At 55.1% G+C, this 21204-nt stretch overlaps 1 protein-coding gene across 3 annotated transcripts in view; it reads right to left on the minus strand.

The window, feature by feature from the left end:
* The window catches only part of VARS1 (valyl-tRNA synthetase 1), a 76972-nt gene that overhangs the window by 37288 nt on the left and 18480 nt on the right, over positions 1-21204 (minus strand). The window contains exons 4-16 of one of the 3 annotated variants that reach the window (XM_076056084.1): positions 20106-20249; positions 19153-19474; positions 17929-18050; positions 17483-17573; positions 16761-16861; positions 15716-15843; positions 14762-14828; positions 14054-14151; positions 10734-10815; positions 9532-9651; positions 3391-3499; positions 2754-2842; positions 313-403 (exon numbers count right to left, since the gene is read on the minus strand). In XM_076056084.1, coding sequence (XP_075912199.1) covers positions 313-403; positions 2754-2842; positions 3391-3499; positions 9532-9651; positions 10734-10815; positions 14054-14151; positions 14762-14828; positions 15716-15843; positions 16761-16861; positions 17483-17573; positions 17929-18050; positions 19153-19474; positions 20106-20249 — 1564 coding nt within the window. Of the gene's footprint in view, positions 1-312; positions 404-2753; positions 2843-3390; positions 3500-9531; positions 9652-10733; positions 10816-14053; positions 14152-14761; positions 14829-15715; positions 15844-16760; positions 16862-17482; positions 17580-17928; positions 18051-19152; positions 19475-20105; positions 20250-21204 lie in introns of all 3 variants that reach the window. The other 2 variants (XM_076056083.1, XM_076056082.1) reach the window with 2 other exon arrangements.

A 21204-nucleotide genomic window follows, 5' to 3' on the forward strand; every position in this document is an offset into this window, starting at 1 on the left:
TGTGGGTGGGGTGGGTGGGTGGGGTTCACGATGTGTGGGTGGGGGGTTCACGATGTGTGGGTGGGTGGGGTTCACGATGTGTGGGTGGGGGTTCACGATGTGTGGGTGGGTGGGGTTCACGATGTGTGGGTGGGTGGGGGTTCACGATGTGTGGGTGGGTGGGGTTCACGATGTGTGGGTGGGATGTGTGGGTGGGGTTCACGATGTGTGGGTGGGGTTCACGATGTGTGGGTGGGGTGGGTGGGTGGGTGAGGTTCACGATGTGTGGGTGGGATGTGTGGGTGGGGGGTTCACGATGTGTGGGTGGGTCACCTGTTCCGAAGGCCGTGTCCACGAAGTCGTCGTGGACGATGGGCAGGCGGCGCCCGCAGAACGGGTGCAGCACGAACCGACCCCGCAGGTGCTGTGCCGCAACAACAACCACCACCACAACCACCACAACAACCACCACAACAACAACCACCACCACGTCAACCACCACAACAACCACCACAACAACCACCACCACAACCACCACCACGTCAACCACCACAACAACCACCACAACAACCACCACCACGTCAACCACCACAACAACCACCACAACAACCACCACAACAACCCCCATAACAACCATCACCACCACCACAACAACCACCACAACAACAACCACGTCAACAACCACCACAACAACCACCACAACAACAACCACGTCAACAACAACCACAACAACCACCACGTCAACAACCACCACAACCACCACAACAACCACCACAACAACCACCACAACAACCACCACAACAACCACGACGTCAACAACCACCACAACCACCACAACAACCACCACAACAACCACCACCACAACCACCACAACAACAACCACCACGTCAACAACCACCACAACAACCACCACAACAACCACCACAACAACAACCACCACAACAACCACCACAACAACAACCACCACGTCAACAACCACCACAACCACCACAACAACCACCACAACAACCACCACAACAACCATCACCACCACGTCAACAACCACCACAACAACCACCACAACAACCACCATGTCAACAACCACCACGACAACAACCACCACAACAACCACCACCACGTTAACCCCATCAACCACCACCACCACGTTAACCCCATCAACCAACACAACCACCACCACCACCACGTTAACCCCATCAACCAACACAACCACCACCACCACCACCACCACGTTAACCCCATCAACCAACACAACCACCACCACCACGTTAACCCCATCAACCAACACAACCACCACCACCACGTTAACCCCATCAACCAACACAACCACCACGTTAACCTCATCAACCAACGCAACAACCACCACCACGTTAACCCCATCAACCACCACCACCACGTTAACCCCATCAACCAACACAACCACCACGTTAACCTCATCAACCAACGCAACCACCACCACCACGTTAACCCCATCAACCAACACAACAACCACCACCACGTTAACCCCATCAACCACCAACACCACCACCACCACGTTAACCTCATCAACCAACGCAACAACCACCACCACCACCACGTTAACCCCATCAACCACCGCAACAACCACCACCACCACGTTAACCCCATCAACCACCACAACAACCACCACCACGTTGACCCCATCAACCACCACCACCACCACCACGTTGACCCCATCAACCACCACCACCACCACGTTGACCCCATCAACCACCACCACCACCACCACGTTGACCCCATCAACCACCACCACGTTGACCCCATCAACCACCACCACGTTGACCCCATCAACCACCACCACCACCACGTTGACCCCATCAACCACCACCACCACCACGTTGACCCCATCAACCACCACCACCACGTTGACCCCATCAACCACCACCACCACCACGTTGACCCCATCAACCACCACCACCACCTTCTTTGGTTCTTTCGGTAAAGTCACGTAGAATGAGAACTTTACCGAAAGAACCAAAGAAGATGAATCATTGCAGTCACGAAAGCTTTAAATCGAAACACCACCACCACGTTGACCCCATCAACCACCACCACCACGTTAACCCCATCAACCAACGCAACAACCACCACCACCACGTTAACCCCATCAACCAACACAACAACCACCACCACCACCACGTTGACCCCATCAACCACCACCACGTTGACCCCATCAACCACCACCACCACGTTGACCCCATCAACCACCACCACCACCACGTTGACCCCATCAACCACCACCACCACTACGTTGACCCCATCAACCACCACCACCACTACATTGACCCCATCAACTACCACCACCACGTTAACCCCATCAACAACCACCACCACGTTAACCCCATCAACCACTGCAACAACCACCACCACCACCACGTTGACCCCATCAACCACCACAACAACCACCACCACGTTGACCCCATCAACCACCACCACCACGTTGACCCCATCAACCACCACCACCACCACCACGTTGACCCCATCAACCACCACCACCACGTTGACCCCATCAACCACCACCACCACCACGTTGACCCCATCAACCACCGCGTCCACCACAACATCGACCACAATGTTCACTACGGCCACGGAGAGAGACGCAAACTACCGAGACCTGCCGTGACCGCCCATGACCAGCCGCGACCTCCCGTGACCGGTCATGACCTCCCATGACCTCCTATGACCTGCCGTAACCTTCCATGACCAGCCGCGACCTCCCGTGACCAGTGACGACCTCCCGTGACCTCCCGTGACCTCACCGTGTAGCGGGGATCGTCGGGGTGGACTGCGACGCCCGTGTCTCCCAGCATGGTCTCCACTCGCGTGGTCGCCACCACCACCTCCTCGTCTACGCGGGGGAGACAAGGGGGAGACAAGGGGGAGACAAGGGGGAGACAAGGGGGAGACAAGGGGGAAACAAGGGGGAGACGCGGGGGAGACGTGAATGGAGACACGGGGGGGGGGGGGGACGCGGGGAGACGCAGGGAGACACGGGGGGGACACAGGGAGACACAGGGAGACACAGGGAGACACGGGGGAGACACAGGGAGACACGGGGGAGACACAGGGAGAGCCGGGGGGGACACAGGGAGACACGGGGGAGACGCAGGGAGACACGGGGGAGACGCAGGGAGACATGGGGGAGACACAGAGAGACACGGGGGAGACGCAGGGAGACACGGGGGGGACGTGAATGGAGACATAGGGGGGGACGCGGGGAGACACGGGGGAGACACGGCGGAGACGCAGGGAGACATGGGGGGGGGGGATAGGGAGAGACACAGGGAGACACGGGGGGAGAGACAGGGGGGACACAGGGAGACGCGGGGGAGACGCGGGGGAGAGGCGGGGGAGACCCTCACCACCCTCACCACCACCACCATCACCACGTGGTACCTGAGTCCTCCACCTTGTAGGCGAAGGACACGAGGACTCCGAACTCGACCTTCTCCGAGTAGCCGGGGACCGGCAGCAGTGTGCGGCCACTCAGCTCCTTCTTGTCCACCTACAAAGACAAAGGCAGCCCACCACCCCAGGTAGCCTTCAACAGACTGTCGGGGCAAGTGCTGCCATAGGCGGTGTGCTGTCTCCTCCGCTCATTATCAGACCCACAGGTACCCACAAAACCCGTGCAGACCTCATAGACCCATATAGACCCATATAGACCTACAGAAACCCCATAGACCCATAGACACCCCATAGACCCATATAGACCTATAGAAACCCCATAGACCCATAGACACCCCATAGACCCATATAGACCTACAGAAACCCCATAGACACCCCATAGACCCATATAGACCTACAGAAACCCCATAGACACCCCATAGACCCATATAGACCTACAGACACCCCATAGACCCATAGACACCCCATAGACCCATATAGACCTACAGAAACCCCATAGACACACCATAGACCCATATAGACCTACAGAAACCCCATAGACCCATAGACACCCCATAGACCCATATAGACCTACAGAAACCCCATAGACCCATAGACACCCCATAGACCCATATAGACCTACAGAAACCCCATAGACCCATAGACATCCTATAGACCCATATAGACCTACAGAAACCCCATAGACCCATAGACACCCCATAGACCCATATAGACCTACAGACACCACATAGACCCATACACACACCATAGACCCATATAGACCTACAGAAACCCCATAGACCTATAGATACCCCATAGACCCATATAAACCTACAGACACCACATAGACCCATAGTCACCCCATAGTCCCGTATAGACCTACAGAAACCCCATAGACCCATAGACACCCCATAGACCCATATAGACCTACAGAAACCCCATAGACCCATAGACACCCCATAGACCCATATAGATCTACAGAAACCCCATTGACCCATAGACACCCCAAAGACCCATATAGACCTACAGAAACCCCATAGACCCATATAGACCTACAGAAGCCCCATAGACCCATAGAAACACCATAGACCCATATAGACCTACAGAAACCCCATAGACCCATAGACATCCCATACTCATATAAACCTACAGACACCCCAAAGACCCATAGACATCCCATAGACCCATATAGACCTACAGAAACCCCATAGACCTATAGACACCCCATAGACCCATATAGACCTACAGAAACCCCATAGACCCATATAGATCTACAGAAACCCCATAGACCCATAGACACCCCAAAGAACCATATAGACCTACAGAAACCCCATAGACCCATATAGACCTACAGAAACCCCATAGACCCAAAGACACCCCATAGACCCATATAGACTTACAGAAACCCCATAGACCCATAGACATCCCATAGACCCATATAGACCTACAGAAACCCCACAGACCCATAGACACCCCATAGACCCATATAGACCTACAGAAACCCCATAGACCCATAGACACCCCATAGACCCATATAGACCTACAGAAACCCCATAGACCCATAGACACGCCAAAGACCCATATAGACCTACAGAAACCCCATAGACCCATATAGACCTACAGAAACCCCATAGACCCATAGACACCCCATAGACCCATATAGACCTACAGAAACCCCATAGACCCATAGACACCCCAAATACCCATATAGACCTACAGAAACCCCATAGACCCATATAGATCTACAGAAACCCCATAGACCCATAGACACACCATAGACCCATATAGACCTACAGAAACCCAACCCCTATAGACCCATAGACACCCCATAGAACCATATAGACCTACAGAAACCCCATAGACCCATAGACACCCCAAAGACCCATATAGACCTACAGAAACCCCATAGACCCATATAGACCTACAGAAACCCCATAGACCCATAGACACCCCAAAAGACCCATATAGACCTACAGAAACCCCATAGACCCATAGACACCCCATAGACCCATATAGACCTACAGAAACCCCATAGACCCATAGACACCCCAAAGACCCATATAGACCTACAGAAACCCCATAGACCCATAAAGACCTACAGAAACCCCATAGACCCATAGACACCACGTAGACCCATAGACACCACGTAGACCCATAGACACCCCATAGACCCATAGACACCACGTAGACCCATAGACACCACGTAGACCCATAGACACCACATAGACCCATAGACACCCCATAGACCCATAGACACCACGTAGACCCATAGACAACCACAAAGAGCCATAGACACCACGTAGACCCATAGACACCACGTACACCCATAGACACCACACAGACCCATAGACACCACATAGACCCATAGACAACCACATAGACCCATACACACCACGTAGACCCATAGACATCACAGAGACCCAGAGACACCACGTAAACCCATAGACACCACATAGACCCATAGACACCATGTAGACCCATAGACACCACGTAGACCCATAGACATCACAGAGACCCATAGACACCACATAGACCCATAGACACCACAGAGACCTACAGACACCCCATAGACCCACAGACACCACGTAGACCCATAGACACCACATAGACCCATAGACACCACATAGACCCATAGACACCACGTAGACCCAAAGACACCCCATAGACCCATAGACACCACAGAGACCTACAGACACCACATAGACCCATAGACACCACGTAGACCCATAGACACCACATAGACCCATAGACACCACAAAGACCCATAGACACCACGTAGACCCATAGACACCAGAGACCTACAGACACCACACAGACCCATAGACACCACGTAGACTCATAGACACCACGTAGACCCATAGAAACCACGTAGACCCATAGACACCACAAAGACCCATAGACACCACATAGACCCATAGACACCACAGAGACCCATAGACACCCCATAGACCCATAGACACCACGTAGACCCATAGATACCACAGAGATCCATAGACACCACGTAGACCCATAGACACCACGTAGACCCATAGACACCCCATAGACCCATAGACACCACGTAGACCCATAGACACCACGTAGACCCATAGACACCACGTAGACCCATAGACATCACAGAGACCCATAGACACCCCACAGACCCATAGACACCCCATAGACCCATAGACACCACATAGACCCATAGACACCACGTAGACCCATAGACACCACGTAGACCCATATACATCACAGAGACCCATAGACACCACATAGACCCATAGACACCCCATAGACCCATAGACACCCCACAGACCCATAGACACATAGACACCACGTAGACCCATAGACACCACATAGACCCATAGACACCCCATAGACCCATAGACACCCCACAGACCCATAGACACATAGACCTCACGTAGACCTACAGACACCACAGAGACCCATAGACATCACAGAGTCCCATAGACACCACAGAGTCCTATTGACACCATGGAGACCCACAGACACCACGTAGACCCATAGACACAACATAGACCTACAGACACCACGTAGACCCATAGACACAACATAGACCTACAGACACCACGTAGACCCATAGACACCACAGAGACCTACAGACACCACGTAGACCCATAGACACAACATAGACCTACAGACACCACGTAGACCCATAGACACAACATAGACCTACAGACACCACGTAGACCCATAGACACCACAGAGACCTACAGACACCCCATAGACCCATAGACACCACAAAGACCTACAGACACCCCATAGACCCATAGACACAACATAGACACATAGACACCACGTAGAGCCATAGACACCACGTAGACCCATAGACACAAGAGACCTACAGACACCCCATAGACCCGTAGACACAACATAGACCTACAGACACCCCACAGACCCATAGACACCACATAGACCCATAGACACCACGTAGACCCATAGACACCACGTAGACCCATAGACACCACGTAGACTCATAGACACCACGTAGACCCATAGACACCACGTAGACCCATAGACACCACGTAGACCCATAGACACCACGTAGACCCATAGACATCACAGAGACCCATAGACACCCCACAGACCCATAGACACCCCATAGGCCCATAGACACCCCATAGACCCATAGACACCCCACAGACCCATAGACACATAGACACCACATAGACCTACAGACACCACATAGACCTACAGACACCACAGAGACCCATAGACACCACAGAGTCCTACAGACACCATGGAGACCCACAGACACCACGTAGACCTACAGACACCACGTAGACCCATAGACACAACATAGACCTACAGACACCACAGAGACCTACAGACACCACAGAGACCCATAGACACCCCGTAGACCCATAGACACCACGTAGACCCCCCATAGACACCACGTAGACCCCCCCCAATAGACACCACGTAGACCCACGGACTGCTGATGTTTAACACGCAACGCACCAGGCACCCGTTTAAGGCTGAGTAGACCTAATGGGAGGGGGTTCAAGGGGACCGGCTGAGAAGTTAAACCCAGATGAGGACCCCAACTGAGTGTCGTAGCGCTTTTGTTCAGAAGCGACCTGACCACATATGACAGCTCAACGTCGCCATCGGGAGTGAACGTTCACAACACCCTGACTGTGCGACGTTGCTCCTAAGGGGCCGGCCATAAATGACGTCACGTGATTCCCCCCCCCCCTCCACCCCCTTAGTCACATGGCATCACAAAGAGTCAGACCCCCCGCCTCTCCCCTCTCAAACATGACATCACAAAAATAAAAAGTGCTTCAAATCGCTTTAAACTATTGTTGTCATTGTAGTAGTTGCGTATTTAATGTGGCGCTGCACTCTGATGTTGTAGGAAGGAAACACTTATTAAAAAGGTATATTTAATTAAGTAGAACGTGTTGTGTCTATGTTTATTTATAAAGTTGCGCAATTTTGATGTGACGTCACATTTCTCAAACACCCCCCACCCCCCCCCACTCGTCACACATCGTCACAAATGTCTGACCCCCCCCCCCCCAAGGTGCATGACGTCATTTATGGACGACCCCTAAACGTGGAGGGGGGGGGAAACCGGAGGATGCGGAGAAAAATCCACGTGACCACGGGGAGAGAGAGAGAGAGAGACGCAGACTCCAAATCTACAGCAGCAGCAGGCGGTGTCAGGGTCGGGATCGAACCCACGACCTCCTGTACACCAGGCGAGGTAGTCAACATCTCATAGCCACCGTGATGATGATGAGAGAGAGAGACACAGACTCCAAATCTACAGCAGCAGCAGGCGTCGTCAGGGTCGGGATGGAACCCACGACCTCCTGCGTACCAGGCGAGGTAGTCAACATCTCCTAGCCACCGTGATGATGATGATGAGAGAGACGCAGACTCCAAATCTACAGCAGCAGCAGGCGTTGTCAGGGTCGGGATCGAACCCACGGCCTCCTGCGTACCAGGCGAGGTAGTTAACATCTCCCAGCCACCGTGATGATGATGAGAGAGAGAGAGAGACGCAGACTCCAAATCTACAGCAGCAGGCGTTGTCAGGGATGGGATCGAACCCACGACGTCCTGTACACCAGGCGAGGTAGTCAACATCTCCAAGCCACCGTGGACATCTGACGTCACTGTTACTGGTCGTGAGAGAGCGGGGATCGAACCCGGGTGTCATGGTCGGATCCGTGGCATCGTGCGCTGCTAAGCGCTGCGCCACCGCTCCCCACACACACACACAAACACCATCGGTGATGGTGGGAATGGTGTCGGTGATTGTGATGATGTTGTTGTTGTTGGGGGGTGATGTTGATGTCTGTAACATTGATGACGCCGATGATGTTGCGGATGATGATGGTGATGATGATTTCGGTGATGATGATGTCGGTGATGATGATGATGATGGTGATGATGATGGTGATGATGGTGGTGATGATGGTGATGATGATGGTGATGATGATGTGGTGATGATGATGATGATGGTGATGATGATGATGGTGATGTGGTGATGATGATGTCGGTGACGATGATGATGATGATGATGTCGGTGACGATGACGACGTCGGTGGTGACGATGACGACGTCGGTGGTGACGATGACGACGATGACGACGTCGGTGACGTCAGTGACGATGGCGATGGCGGCGCCGACGGCGCTCACCTCGATGTCGGAGATGGCCGAGTTGAGGCTGCAGGACCAGTTGACGAGGCGGTTGCCACGGTAGATGACGCCGTCGTCATGGAGACGCACAAACGCCTCCTGCACGGCGCGCGACAGCTTCTACGCAGGGAGACACGTGGCCACGCGTCAACTCCGCGCGTCACCACACACACACACACGCGCGTGTGTGCGCGTGTGTGCGCGTGTGCGTGCGCGTGTGTGCGCGCGTGTGCGTGCGGTCCTGGGCCTCCCCTTAGGTCGACTCAGCCTCAACTAAGTACCTGGTGCGGTGGATAAAAACATCGCCACTGGGGAGACAAAGGCGGTCGGGCGTGGTGCTGGCCACCCACCCCCCTCGTGTGCCGTTCCGGCCTTCATAGGTGCTCGCTGCTCGCTAACAGCCACTTGCCCCTACAGTCTGTTGAGGCTATACGGGGGATCTTTGTCTTTTTGTGTGTGTGTGCGTGTGTGTGCGTGTGTGCGCATGCGTGTGCGTGCGTGCGTGCGTGTGCGTGCGTGCGTGTGCGCGTGTGCGTGTGTGCGTGTGCGCGTGTGCGCGTGTGCGTGTGTGCGTCTGCGTGTGTGTGTCTGCGTGTGTGCGTCTGTGTGTGTGTGTGGGTGTGTGCGTGTGTGTGTGTGAGCGTGTGCGTGTCTGCGTGTGTGTGTGTCTGCGTGTGCGGCAGTGTAGCGCGGTTAGCGCTACGCTTGCGCTACGAAACCCCGGCGACCCGAGTTCGATTCCCGCTCGAGGCCAACACCGGTGGACGATTCGTCTGAACCGGTCCTGGGGACCTCCTCCCCTAGGTCGACTCAGCCCTCAAACGAGTACCTGCTGCTGCTGCTGCTGCGGTGTGTAGTAGTGAACGTCGCCACTAGGGGAGACAAAGGCGGCCGGGCATGGTGTCGTGCGCCACGGTGCCCCGTGGCCTCCGTAGCTGCTGCTGCTGCTGCTCGCTAACGGCACTTGCCCCTACAGTCTGTTAAGGCTACACGGTGGGAGCTTTGTCTTGTGTCTGGTGGTTGTGGTGGTTGTGGTGGTTGTGGTGGTGGTGGTTGTGGTGGTTGTGGTTGTGATGGTTGTGGTTGTTGTGGTGGTTGTGGTGGTGGTTGTGGTTGTGGTGGTTGTGGTGGTTGTGGTGGTGGTGGTTGTGGTGGTGGTGGTTGTGGTTGTGGTGGTTGTGGTGGTTGTGGTGGTTGCTCACGGGGTCCATGGTAAAGCATGCACGGTCCCAGTCCAGAGAGGAGCCTAGTGTCCTCAGCTGATGGTAAATGCGGTCGCCCTTTCTGCAACCACAACAACCACAATCATCAACAACCACAATCATCGACAACCACAGCAATCAACAACCACAACAATCGACAACCACAGCAATCGACAACCACAGCAATCAACAACCACATCAATCAACAACCACATCAATCAACAACCACATCAATCAAAAACCACAGCAATCGACAACCACAGCAATCAACAACCACATCAATCAACAACCACAACAATCAACAACCACATCAATCAACAACCACATCAATCGACAACCACAGCAATCGACAACCACAGCAATCGACAACCACAGCAATCGACAACCACAACAATCAACAACCACATCAATCAACAACCACAACAATCAACAACCACAACAATCGACAACCACAGCAATCGACAACCACAGCAATCGACAACCACATCAATCGACAACCACAACAATCAACAACCACATCAATCAACAACCACATCAATCAACAACCACAGCAATCGACAACCACAGCAATCGACAACCACAGCAATCGACAACCACAGCAATCGACAACCACAGCAATCAACAACCACAACAATCAACAACCACATCAATCAACAACCACAACAATCAACAACCACAACAATCGACAACCACATCAATCAACAACCACATCAATCAACAACCACATCAATCAACAACCACAACAATCAACAACCACAACAATCAACAACCACAACAATCAACAACCACAACAATCAACAACCACATCAATCAACAACCACATCAATCGACAACCACAGCAATCAACAACCACAACAATCGACAACCACATCAATCAACAACCACAACAATCAACAACCACAACAATCAACAACCACAACAATCGACAACAACATCAATCAACAACCACAGCAATCAACAACCACAGCAATCAACAACCACAGCAATCAACAACCACATCAATCAACAACCACAACAATCAACAACCACAGCAATCAACAACCACATCAATCAACCACATCAATCAACAACCACAGCAATCAACAACCACAGCAATCAACAACCACAGCAATCAACAACCACATCAATCAACAACCACATCAATCAACAACCACATCAATCAACAACCACAACAATCAACAACCACAGCAATCAACAAACACATCAATCAACAACCACATCAATCAACAACCACATCAATCAACAACCACAACAATCAACAACCACAACAATCAACAACCACAACAATCAACAACCACATCAATCAACAACCACAACAATCAACAACCACTACAATCAACAACCACAACAATCAACAACCACAACAATCAACAACCACATCAATCAACAACCACAGCAATCAACAACCACAACAATCGACAACCACAACAATCAACAACCACAGTAATCAACAACCACAGCAATCAACAACCACAACAATCGACAACCACAACAATCAACAACCACAGCAATCAACAACCACAGCAATGAACAACCACATCAATCAACAACCACATCAATCAACAACCACATCAATCAACAACCACAACAATCAACAACCACAACAATCAACAACCACAACAATCAACAACCACATCAATCAACAACCACATCAATCAACAACCACAACAATCAACAACCACAACAATCAACAACCACAACAATCAACAACCACAACAATCAACAACCACATCAATCAACAACCACAGCAATCAACAACCACAACAATCAACAACCACAACAATCAACAACCACAGCAATCAACAACCACAGCAATCGACAACCACAGCAATCGACAACCACAACAATCAACAACCACATCAATCGACAACCACAACAATCAACAACCACAGCAATCGACAACCACAACAATCGACAACCACAACAATCAACAACCACAACAATCAACAACCACAACAATCAACAACCACAACAATCAACAACCACAACAACAAACAACCACAACAATCAACAACCACAACAACAAACAACCACAACAATCAACAACCACAACAATCAACAACCACAACAATCGACAACCACAACAATCAACAACCACATCAATCAACAACCACAACAATCAACAACCACAGCAATCGACAACCACAACAATCAACAACCACAACAATCAACAACCACAACAATCAACAACCACAGCAATCGACAACCACATCAATCAACAACCACAACAATAAACAACCACATCAATCGACAACCACATCAATCGACAACCACAACAATCAACAACCACAGCAATCGACAACCACAACAATCGACAACCACAACAATCAACAACCACAACAATCAACAACCACAGCCACATCAATCAACAACCACAACAATCAACAACCACAACAATCAACAACCACAACAATCAACAACCACAACAATCAACAACCACAACAATCAACAACCACAACAATCAACAACCACAACAATCAACAACCACAACAATCGACAACCACAACAATCAACAACCACATCAATCAACAACCACAACAATCAACAACCACAGCAATCGACAACCACAACAATCAACAACCACAACAATCAACAACCACAACAATCAACAACCACAAGAATCAACAACCACAGCAATCGACAACCACATCAATCAACAACCACAACAATCAACAACCACAACAATCAACAACCACATCAATCGACAACCACATCAATCAACAACCACAACAATCAACAACCACAGCAATCGACAACCACAACAATCAACAACCACAACAATCAACAACCACAACAATCAACAACCACAGCAATCGACAACCACAACAATCAACAACCACAACAATCAACAACCACAACAATCAACAACCACATCAATCGACAACCACAACAATCAACAACCACATCAATCAACAACCACATCAATCAACAACCACAACAATCAACAACCACAACAATCAACAACCACATCAATCAACAATTAACAATCACAACAATCAACAACCACATCAATCAACAATTAACAATCACAACAATCAACAACAACAACAACAATCAACAACCACATCAATCAACAATCAACAACCACATCAATCAACAACCACATCAATCAACAACCACAACAATCAACAACCACAACAATCAACAACCACAGCAATCAACAACCACAGCAATCGACAATCAACAACCACACGATGACCACGGGGGTCTCTATGGGTGGGGGGTCTTTATGGGAGGGGGGTGGGGGGTCTCTATGGGGGGGGGGGGTGGGTGGTCTCTATGGGTGGGGGGTGGTCTCTGTGTCTCTGTGTCCCACTCACTCCCTCTTCCAGGCCCACACGTGCTCAACGAAGTTGTCCCGGCCCAGGTCGTGGCGACTCAGCCCCAGCTCCTTCTTCACCTTGCGCTCCACCACCACCTGCGGACAGCCACAGGGGACCATCACCGCCATCGCCTCCATCATCGTCACCACCACCTCAATCATCATCGCCACCACCGCCTCAATCATCACCGCCACCACCGCCATTATCACCACCGCGATCACCATCATCGTCACCACCGCCTCAATCATCACTGCCATCACCGCCATTATCACCGCCATCGCCATCATCGTCACCACCGCCTCAATCATCACCGCCACCACCACCACCGTCATCACCGCCATTATCACCACCGCAATCACCAATGCCACCGCCACCACTATCACCATCACCACTATCACCATCACCACCGTCACCACCACCACCGTCGTCACCACCACCACCACCACCGTGTGCCGGACGAGGCGCTGGTGGTTCTGGCTGCCCCCGTTGCCAGGGGAGACAACAGCGCCAACACCCAGCGCCCCCCACCCCTGCGCCCCCCCCTAGCGCCCCTCCCTCCCTCCCCTGCCCCCCCCCCCGCCTCGCCCCCACCCCCCCCAGTGCCCCCACCCACGGATCCACCCCCCCCCCCCACGCCCAAACACATTTACCCATGATGCTTTGCACCCCCCCCCGTTACCCACAATGCACCGAGCAGCAGCGAACCTGGGTGGCGATGCCGGCGTGGTCGCAGCCCGGGTTCCACAGAGTGGTCTCTCCTCTCATGCGGTGCCTGCGCTCGTGCGGACACAAAGGCAAAGGTCCCCCGCGTAGCCTTCACAGGGTGTCGGGGGCAGGTGCGGTTTTGCGGGCAGCAGCGCCTCCGAAGGCCGGCACGGCACGCGGCGGGGGCTTTTGTCTCCCGCCCCCCAGCGGCGATGTTTGCTACCATTGGTGAGCGGGTGAGCGGGCGAGTGGGCGAGTGGGTGAGTGGGCGAGTGGGTGAGTGAGCGGGCGAGTGGGCGGGTGAGTGAGTGGGTGAGTGAGTGAGCGAGTGGGCGAATGAGTGGGTGAGTGAGAGAGAGATTGTGCGAGTGTGCTGTTCACCATCGTGCGAGTGGGTGAGTGTGTGCGTGAATGAGACGGTTAGTGGGTGGGTGAGTGAGTGACTGAGTGGGTGAGTGGGTGGGTGGGTGGGTGAGCGAGTGGGTGAGTGGGTAGGTGGGTGAGCGAGTGGGTGAGTGGGTGGGTAAGTGAGTGGGTGAGTGGGTGGGTGAGTGGGTGAGTGGTGGGTGGGTGAGTGAGTGGGTGGGTGAGTGAGTGGGTGAGTGGGTGAGCGAGTGGGTGAGTGGGTAGGTGGGTGAGTGAGTAGGTGAGTGAGTAGGTGAGTAAGTGGGTGAGTGGGTGAGTGAGTGGGTGGGTGAGTGGGTGAGTGGATGAGTGAGGGGGTGAAGTGAGTGGGTGAGCGAGTGAGCGAGCGTGAGGTTCACCAGCGGGTGAGCGAGTGGGTGAGTGAGTGGGTGAGTGAGCGGGCGAGTGAGCGAGTGGGTGAGCGTGAGGTTCACCAGCGGGTGAGCGAATGGGTGAGCGAGCGGGCGAGTGAGCGAGTGGGTGAGCGAGCGGGTGAGCGAGTGGGTGAGTGAGCGAGTGGGTGAGCGAGTGGGTGAGCGTGATGTTTACCAGCGGGTGAGCGTGTCCTCCACGGCGTTGGTGAGTGCGTGGCCCAGGTGCAGGGAGCCGGTCACGTTGGGCGGGGGGATGCACATCATGAACACCCCCTTGGGGTTCTCCTCCGACACACTCGCACGCTAACACGTCAACAACAACAAGACACAACAAGACACGTCAACAACAACAAGACACAACAAGACACGTCAACAACAAGACACATCAAGACACATCAACATCAAGACACGTCATCAACAACAAGACACAACAAGACACATCAACAACAACAAGACACAACAAGACACATCAACAACAAGACACATCAACAACAACAAGACACAACAAGACACATCATCAACAACAACAAGACACAACAACACACGTCATCAACAGCAAGACACAACAAGACACATCATCAACAACAACAACAAGACACATCATCAACAACAAGACACAACAAGACACATCAACAACAACAAGACACAACAAGACACATCAACAACAAGACACATCAACAACAACAAGACAACAACAAGACACATCATCAACAACAAGACACATCATCAACAACAAGACACAACAAGACACCATCAACAACAACAAGACACAACAAGACACATCAACAACAACAAGACACATCAACAACAACAAGACACAACAAGACACATCATCAACAACAACAAGACACAACAAGACACATCATCAACAACAACAAGACACATCAACAACAACAAGACACAACAAGACACATCATCAACAACAACAAGACACAACAAGACACGTCATCAACAACAAGACACAACAAGACACAACAAGACACAACAACAAGACACAACAACAACCGCCAAGCCATCCATGTCTGAGCGCTTCCCATGCCTTCAGTCCCCCCCTTACACCCCTCCCTGTGCCCGGTGCCCCCCCCCCCCCCCCCACGTACCCCGTGTCCCCCCCCCCACGTACCCCGTGCCCCCCCCCCACGTACCCCGTGCACCACCCCCCCCATGTCCCCCCTCCCTCCCCACGTACCCCCCCCCCCACGTGCCCCCCTCCCACGTACCCCGTACTCGGGCTTGAAGAATCCCTGCTTCTCCCACCAGGGGTACCAGGCAGCCTCCACGTAGCGAGGGCTGTATGCCTCGGGCATGAGGCCTGACACGTCTACACACAGCACGCACAGCACACACAGCACACATACACTCACGCACAGCACACATACACTCATCACACAGCACACACAGCACGCACAGCACACACACATACACAGCACACACAGCACACACACACACATACACAGCACACACAGCACACACCACACCACACACACGCAGCACACACACACCACACAAACACTCAGCACACACGCAGCACACACACACGCAGCACGCACACAGCACACACAGCACAGCACACACAGTACACACACACGCAGCACACACCACACATAACACGCACCACACACGCACCACTCACGCACCACACACGCACGCAACAAATACAAAGATCTCCCGTATAGCCTTAACGGACTGTTGGGGGCAAGTGCCGTTAGCGAGCGGCGCCTACGAAGGCTACCGGCACTGTGGCACACGAGGGGGCGGGTGGCCAGCACCACGCCCGGCCGCCTTTGTCTCCCCAGTGGCGATGTTTACTACACACACAGCACCAGGTACTCACTTGAGGCTGAGTCGCACACACGCACACACACACACACACGCGCGCACACAGACGCAACAACGGCAGCGTCACCGCGTCACCGCGCCAGGCTAGGTGCACGCCTCTCACCCTTCTTCTCCCCGGGCGGGGTGTCCACGTCGTAGGTGATCACCTCCAGCTCCTTCTTCTCCACCTTGGCCTTCTTCTTCTGCTGCTGCTGCTGCTGCTGCACGGGATAAATAAAAAAAAACACGGAGCGGAGCCTTCAATACACACGTGGCTTGGAAGCCGGACTCTGGGAGGGAGGAAAACCCGAACCGGGATTCGCGAGGTTAGGCGGTCCACGGACTTGAACGGATTTGTCACCGAATGGACCCTGGATTCAAGCAAGAAAAAAAAACTCGGGACTGGATTTGAGAATCGATGGCCCTTGGATTCAACACCGAGCCAAGGGAAACCTGGACTGGAGCTTGGGATCACCGGTCCATGGGTGAATAAGAAGAGGAGGAAGAGGAGGAAGTGAAAGACGACGACGATGACCTCAGGGGTACGTGGGGGGGGGGGGGCCCTCTCACCTCGTCGGCCCGAGACTCCTTCACCTTCTCCTGCTTCTGCTGGAACTTGTCCAGCTTCTCCTTCCTCTTCGCTTCCTTCTTGAGCTGCGCCGGCGTCTTGGGCTTAGCGTCGTCTCCGTTCGCTGCAGGAGGGGGGGAAGGAGGTGGGGGGAGGGTGGGGGGAAGGAGGTGGGGGGAGGGTGGGGGGAAGGAGGTGGGGGGAAGGAGGTGGGGGGAGAAGGGAGGAGAGAGGGGTGGAGGAAGGGGAGGAGCGGAGGGAGGTAAATAAACAATCCACGTTGGTGCGTCGCCCGACAGCTTGATTCACAATCGGGCCGCGTTGTGCGGAAGGAGGGCGGCGTACGGCGCGGTCACCCACAGTCACCCACGGTCACCCGTGGTCACCCACAGTCACCCGTGGTCACCCACAGTCACCCACAGTCACCCACAGTCACCCGCGGTCACCCACAGTCACCCACAGTCACCCGCAGTCACCCACAGTCACCCACAGTCACCCACAGTCACCCGCAGTCACCCACAGTCACCCACGGTCACCCGCGGTCACCCACAGTCACCCACGCTCACCCGCAGTCACCCGTGGTCACCCACTGTCACCCACGGTCACCCACGCCCGGTCACCCGCGGTCACCCACAGTCACCCGCGGTCACCCACGGTCACCCACGGTCACCCACAGTCACCCGCAGTCACCCGCAGTCACCCACAGTCACCCACGGTCACCCACAGTCACCCACGGTCACCCACGCCCAGTCACCCACGGTCACGCACAGTCACCCACAGTCACCCACAGTCACCCACGCCCAGTCACCCGCGGTCACCCACAGTCACCCACAGTCACCCACAGTCACCCACAGTCACCCACGCCAGGTCACCCACGGTCACCCACAGTCACCCACAGTCACCCGCGGTCACCCACAGTCACCCACAGTCACCCACAGTCACCCGTGGTCACCCACAGTCACCCACAGTCACCCACAGTCACCCGCGGTCACCCACAGTCACCCACAGTCACCCACACCAGGTCACCCACGGTCACCCACAGTCACCCGCGGTCACCCACAGTCACCCGCGGTCACCCAGTCACCCACAGTCACCCGCGGTCACCCACAGTCACCCACAGTCACCCACAGTCACCCGCGGTCACCCACAGTCACCCACAGTCACCCGCAGTCACCCACAGTCACCCACGCCCGGTCACCCGCGGTCACCCACGCCCGGTCACCCACCTGCGCCCTCTGCGGCCGCTTGACCTTTCTCCCCGGCGGGCTGACCCTTGGCCGGGGCCGGCTGACCCTTGGCCCCGGCGGGCTGACCCTTGGCTCCGGCGGGCTGACCCTCGGCCCCAGCGGGCTGACCCTTGGCCGGGCCCGGCTGACCCTCGGCCCCGGCGGGCTGACCCTTGGCCGGAGCCGGGTGACCCCCGTCCCCGGCGGGCTGGCGCGGCAGGGCCACGGGCCCCAGCACGGAGAGGAACTCGGGCTGATGGGCGCAGGTGAGGAACCAGCGCGTGGCGTGAGGGTAGCGCCCGCGGGCGGCGGCGTCCAACACCTGCAACGAGGCAAAGGCAAAAGGCAAAAAGTCGCCGCCGTCCAAGGGACAGGCTGCAGCAGAGCGTCGGGGCAAGTGCCGTTTCGAAGCGAGCGGCGGGAGGTCGGGGCGGGCCGGCACCCCGGGCCGGCTTCGCCGTCTCGCCGAGCGGGCGATGTTTTCACGAAGACGCCGCCACCGGCCGATACTCGCCTGAGGCCCGGTAGACCTGGGCGGGGGAAAGGGGGGGGGCGGGGGCGGGGGCGGGCCCCCCCCCGCCTCGGGAGCCGGCGTCAAGACGACCGTCGCCGGGAGTCCGAGTCGGGACTCCCGGGCCGGGGTTTCGGACACGGCGGCAGGAACGCCGCTCCGCCGCGCGCCAAAACGACCGCGGAGGCCGTGGGGGCGCGTTTTGGCAGATTGTGGGGGGCGGGGGGTGGGGGGGGGGGGTTGGGGGGAGGGCGTGGGGAGAGACGAGGCCAGCCAGGGGGACGGGCGGGAGACGTGCGGGTGGCAGGCGGGAGACGCGGAGTAGATGTGGGGTCACGTGGAGATGCGCGGGGGGGCGGGGGGGGGGGGTGTGGGGGAGACACGGCCATCGCGAGCGCCCCACCGCCCCTCCCCCCCCCCCCCCGACCCCCGCCACACTCACGTGCGCGAAGGGCAGCAGCAGGGCCGTCGCCACGGAGACGTCGGCGAGGGAGAGGCGCTCGCCGACCAGGAAGGTCCGGTGGCGCAGGGTCGAGTCCAGGGCAGAGAGGACGGTGAAGATCTCCGCTCGGGCTCGCGACGCCGCCTGAGCAAGACAAGAGGGGGCCCCCCACCCCCCAATCTTTTTTGGCGCCAGGGTACCGGTTTCGTGGAAGACAAAAAAAAAAATTTTCATGGACCGGGGGGACGGTGGGGTTCAACATTGAGTCTTACTTACTCATGTAGGCTACTAGGGGTTAGCTTGTGGGCTTACTCATGTAGGCTACTAGGGGTTAGAGCTTGTGGGCTTACTCATTGTGGCTACTAGGGGTTAGAGCTTGTGGGCTTACTCATTGTGGCTACTAGGGGTTAGAGCTTGTGGGCTTACTCATTGTGGCTACTAGGCGGTTAGCTTGTGGGCTTACCAACACCACGTGACTGAGATGAGTTGCGCGGTGCGGGAAAGAGGCGCGGATGGAAGTGGTAAATAATAGAATAATGGGCGGGCCCATTATTGCTGTGCGGCCCGGTTCCTAACAGGCCACGGACCGGGGGTTGGGGACCCTTGCTGTAGCGGTCCGCGACCGGGGGTTGGGGACCCCTGCTCTAGCGGTCCGCGGACCGGGGGTTGGGGACCCCTGCTCTAGCGGTCCGCGGCCCGGGGGTTGGGGACCCCTGCTGTAGCGGTCCGCGGACCGGGGGTTGGGGACCCCTGCTCTAGCGGACCGCTGGGGCAGGTGGAGTCAACGGCGCAACGAGGGGGGGTGGCGGGCGGCCAGTGCCGACGCGTGCCCCCGGCCGCCTTTGTCTCCCCGGCGGCGATGTTTACCGTCCACCACCCCCCCCCGGGGTCAACAGGTTACTCTCGTTTGAGGCCGAGTCGACCTCGGGGGAGGCACCGGGTTCGGACAACCGTCGCCGGGGAATCGAGCCCGGGTCTCCGCCGGGTTTTCGAATCGCAGCGTGCCGACCAAAGATCTCATTGCGTAGCCTACACGGGACTATCGGGGCAAGTGCTGTTTTTATTTTTTTGACAGGTAAGGCTCCCACTGTTTCTCTTT

Source organism: Petromyzon marinus, chromosome 74 (assembly GCF_048934315.1).
Source record: "Petromyzon marinus isolate PM22_M1 ecotype Great Lakes invasive population chromosome 74, UKy_Petmar_22M1.pri1.0, whole genome shotgun sequence".
Classification (NCBI taxonomy): domain Eukaryota; kingdom Metazoa; phylum Chordata; class Hyperoartia; order Petromyzontiformes; family Petromyzontidae; genus Petromyzon; species Petromyzon marinus.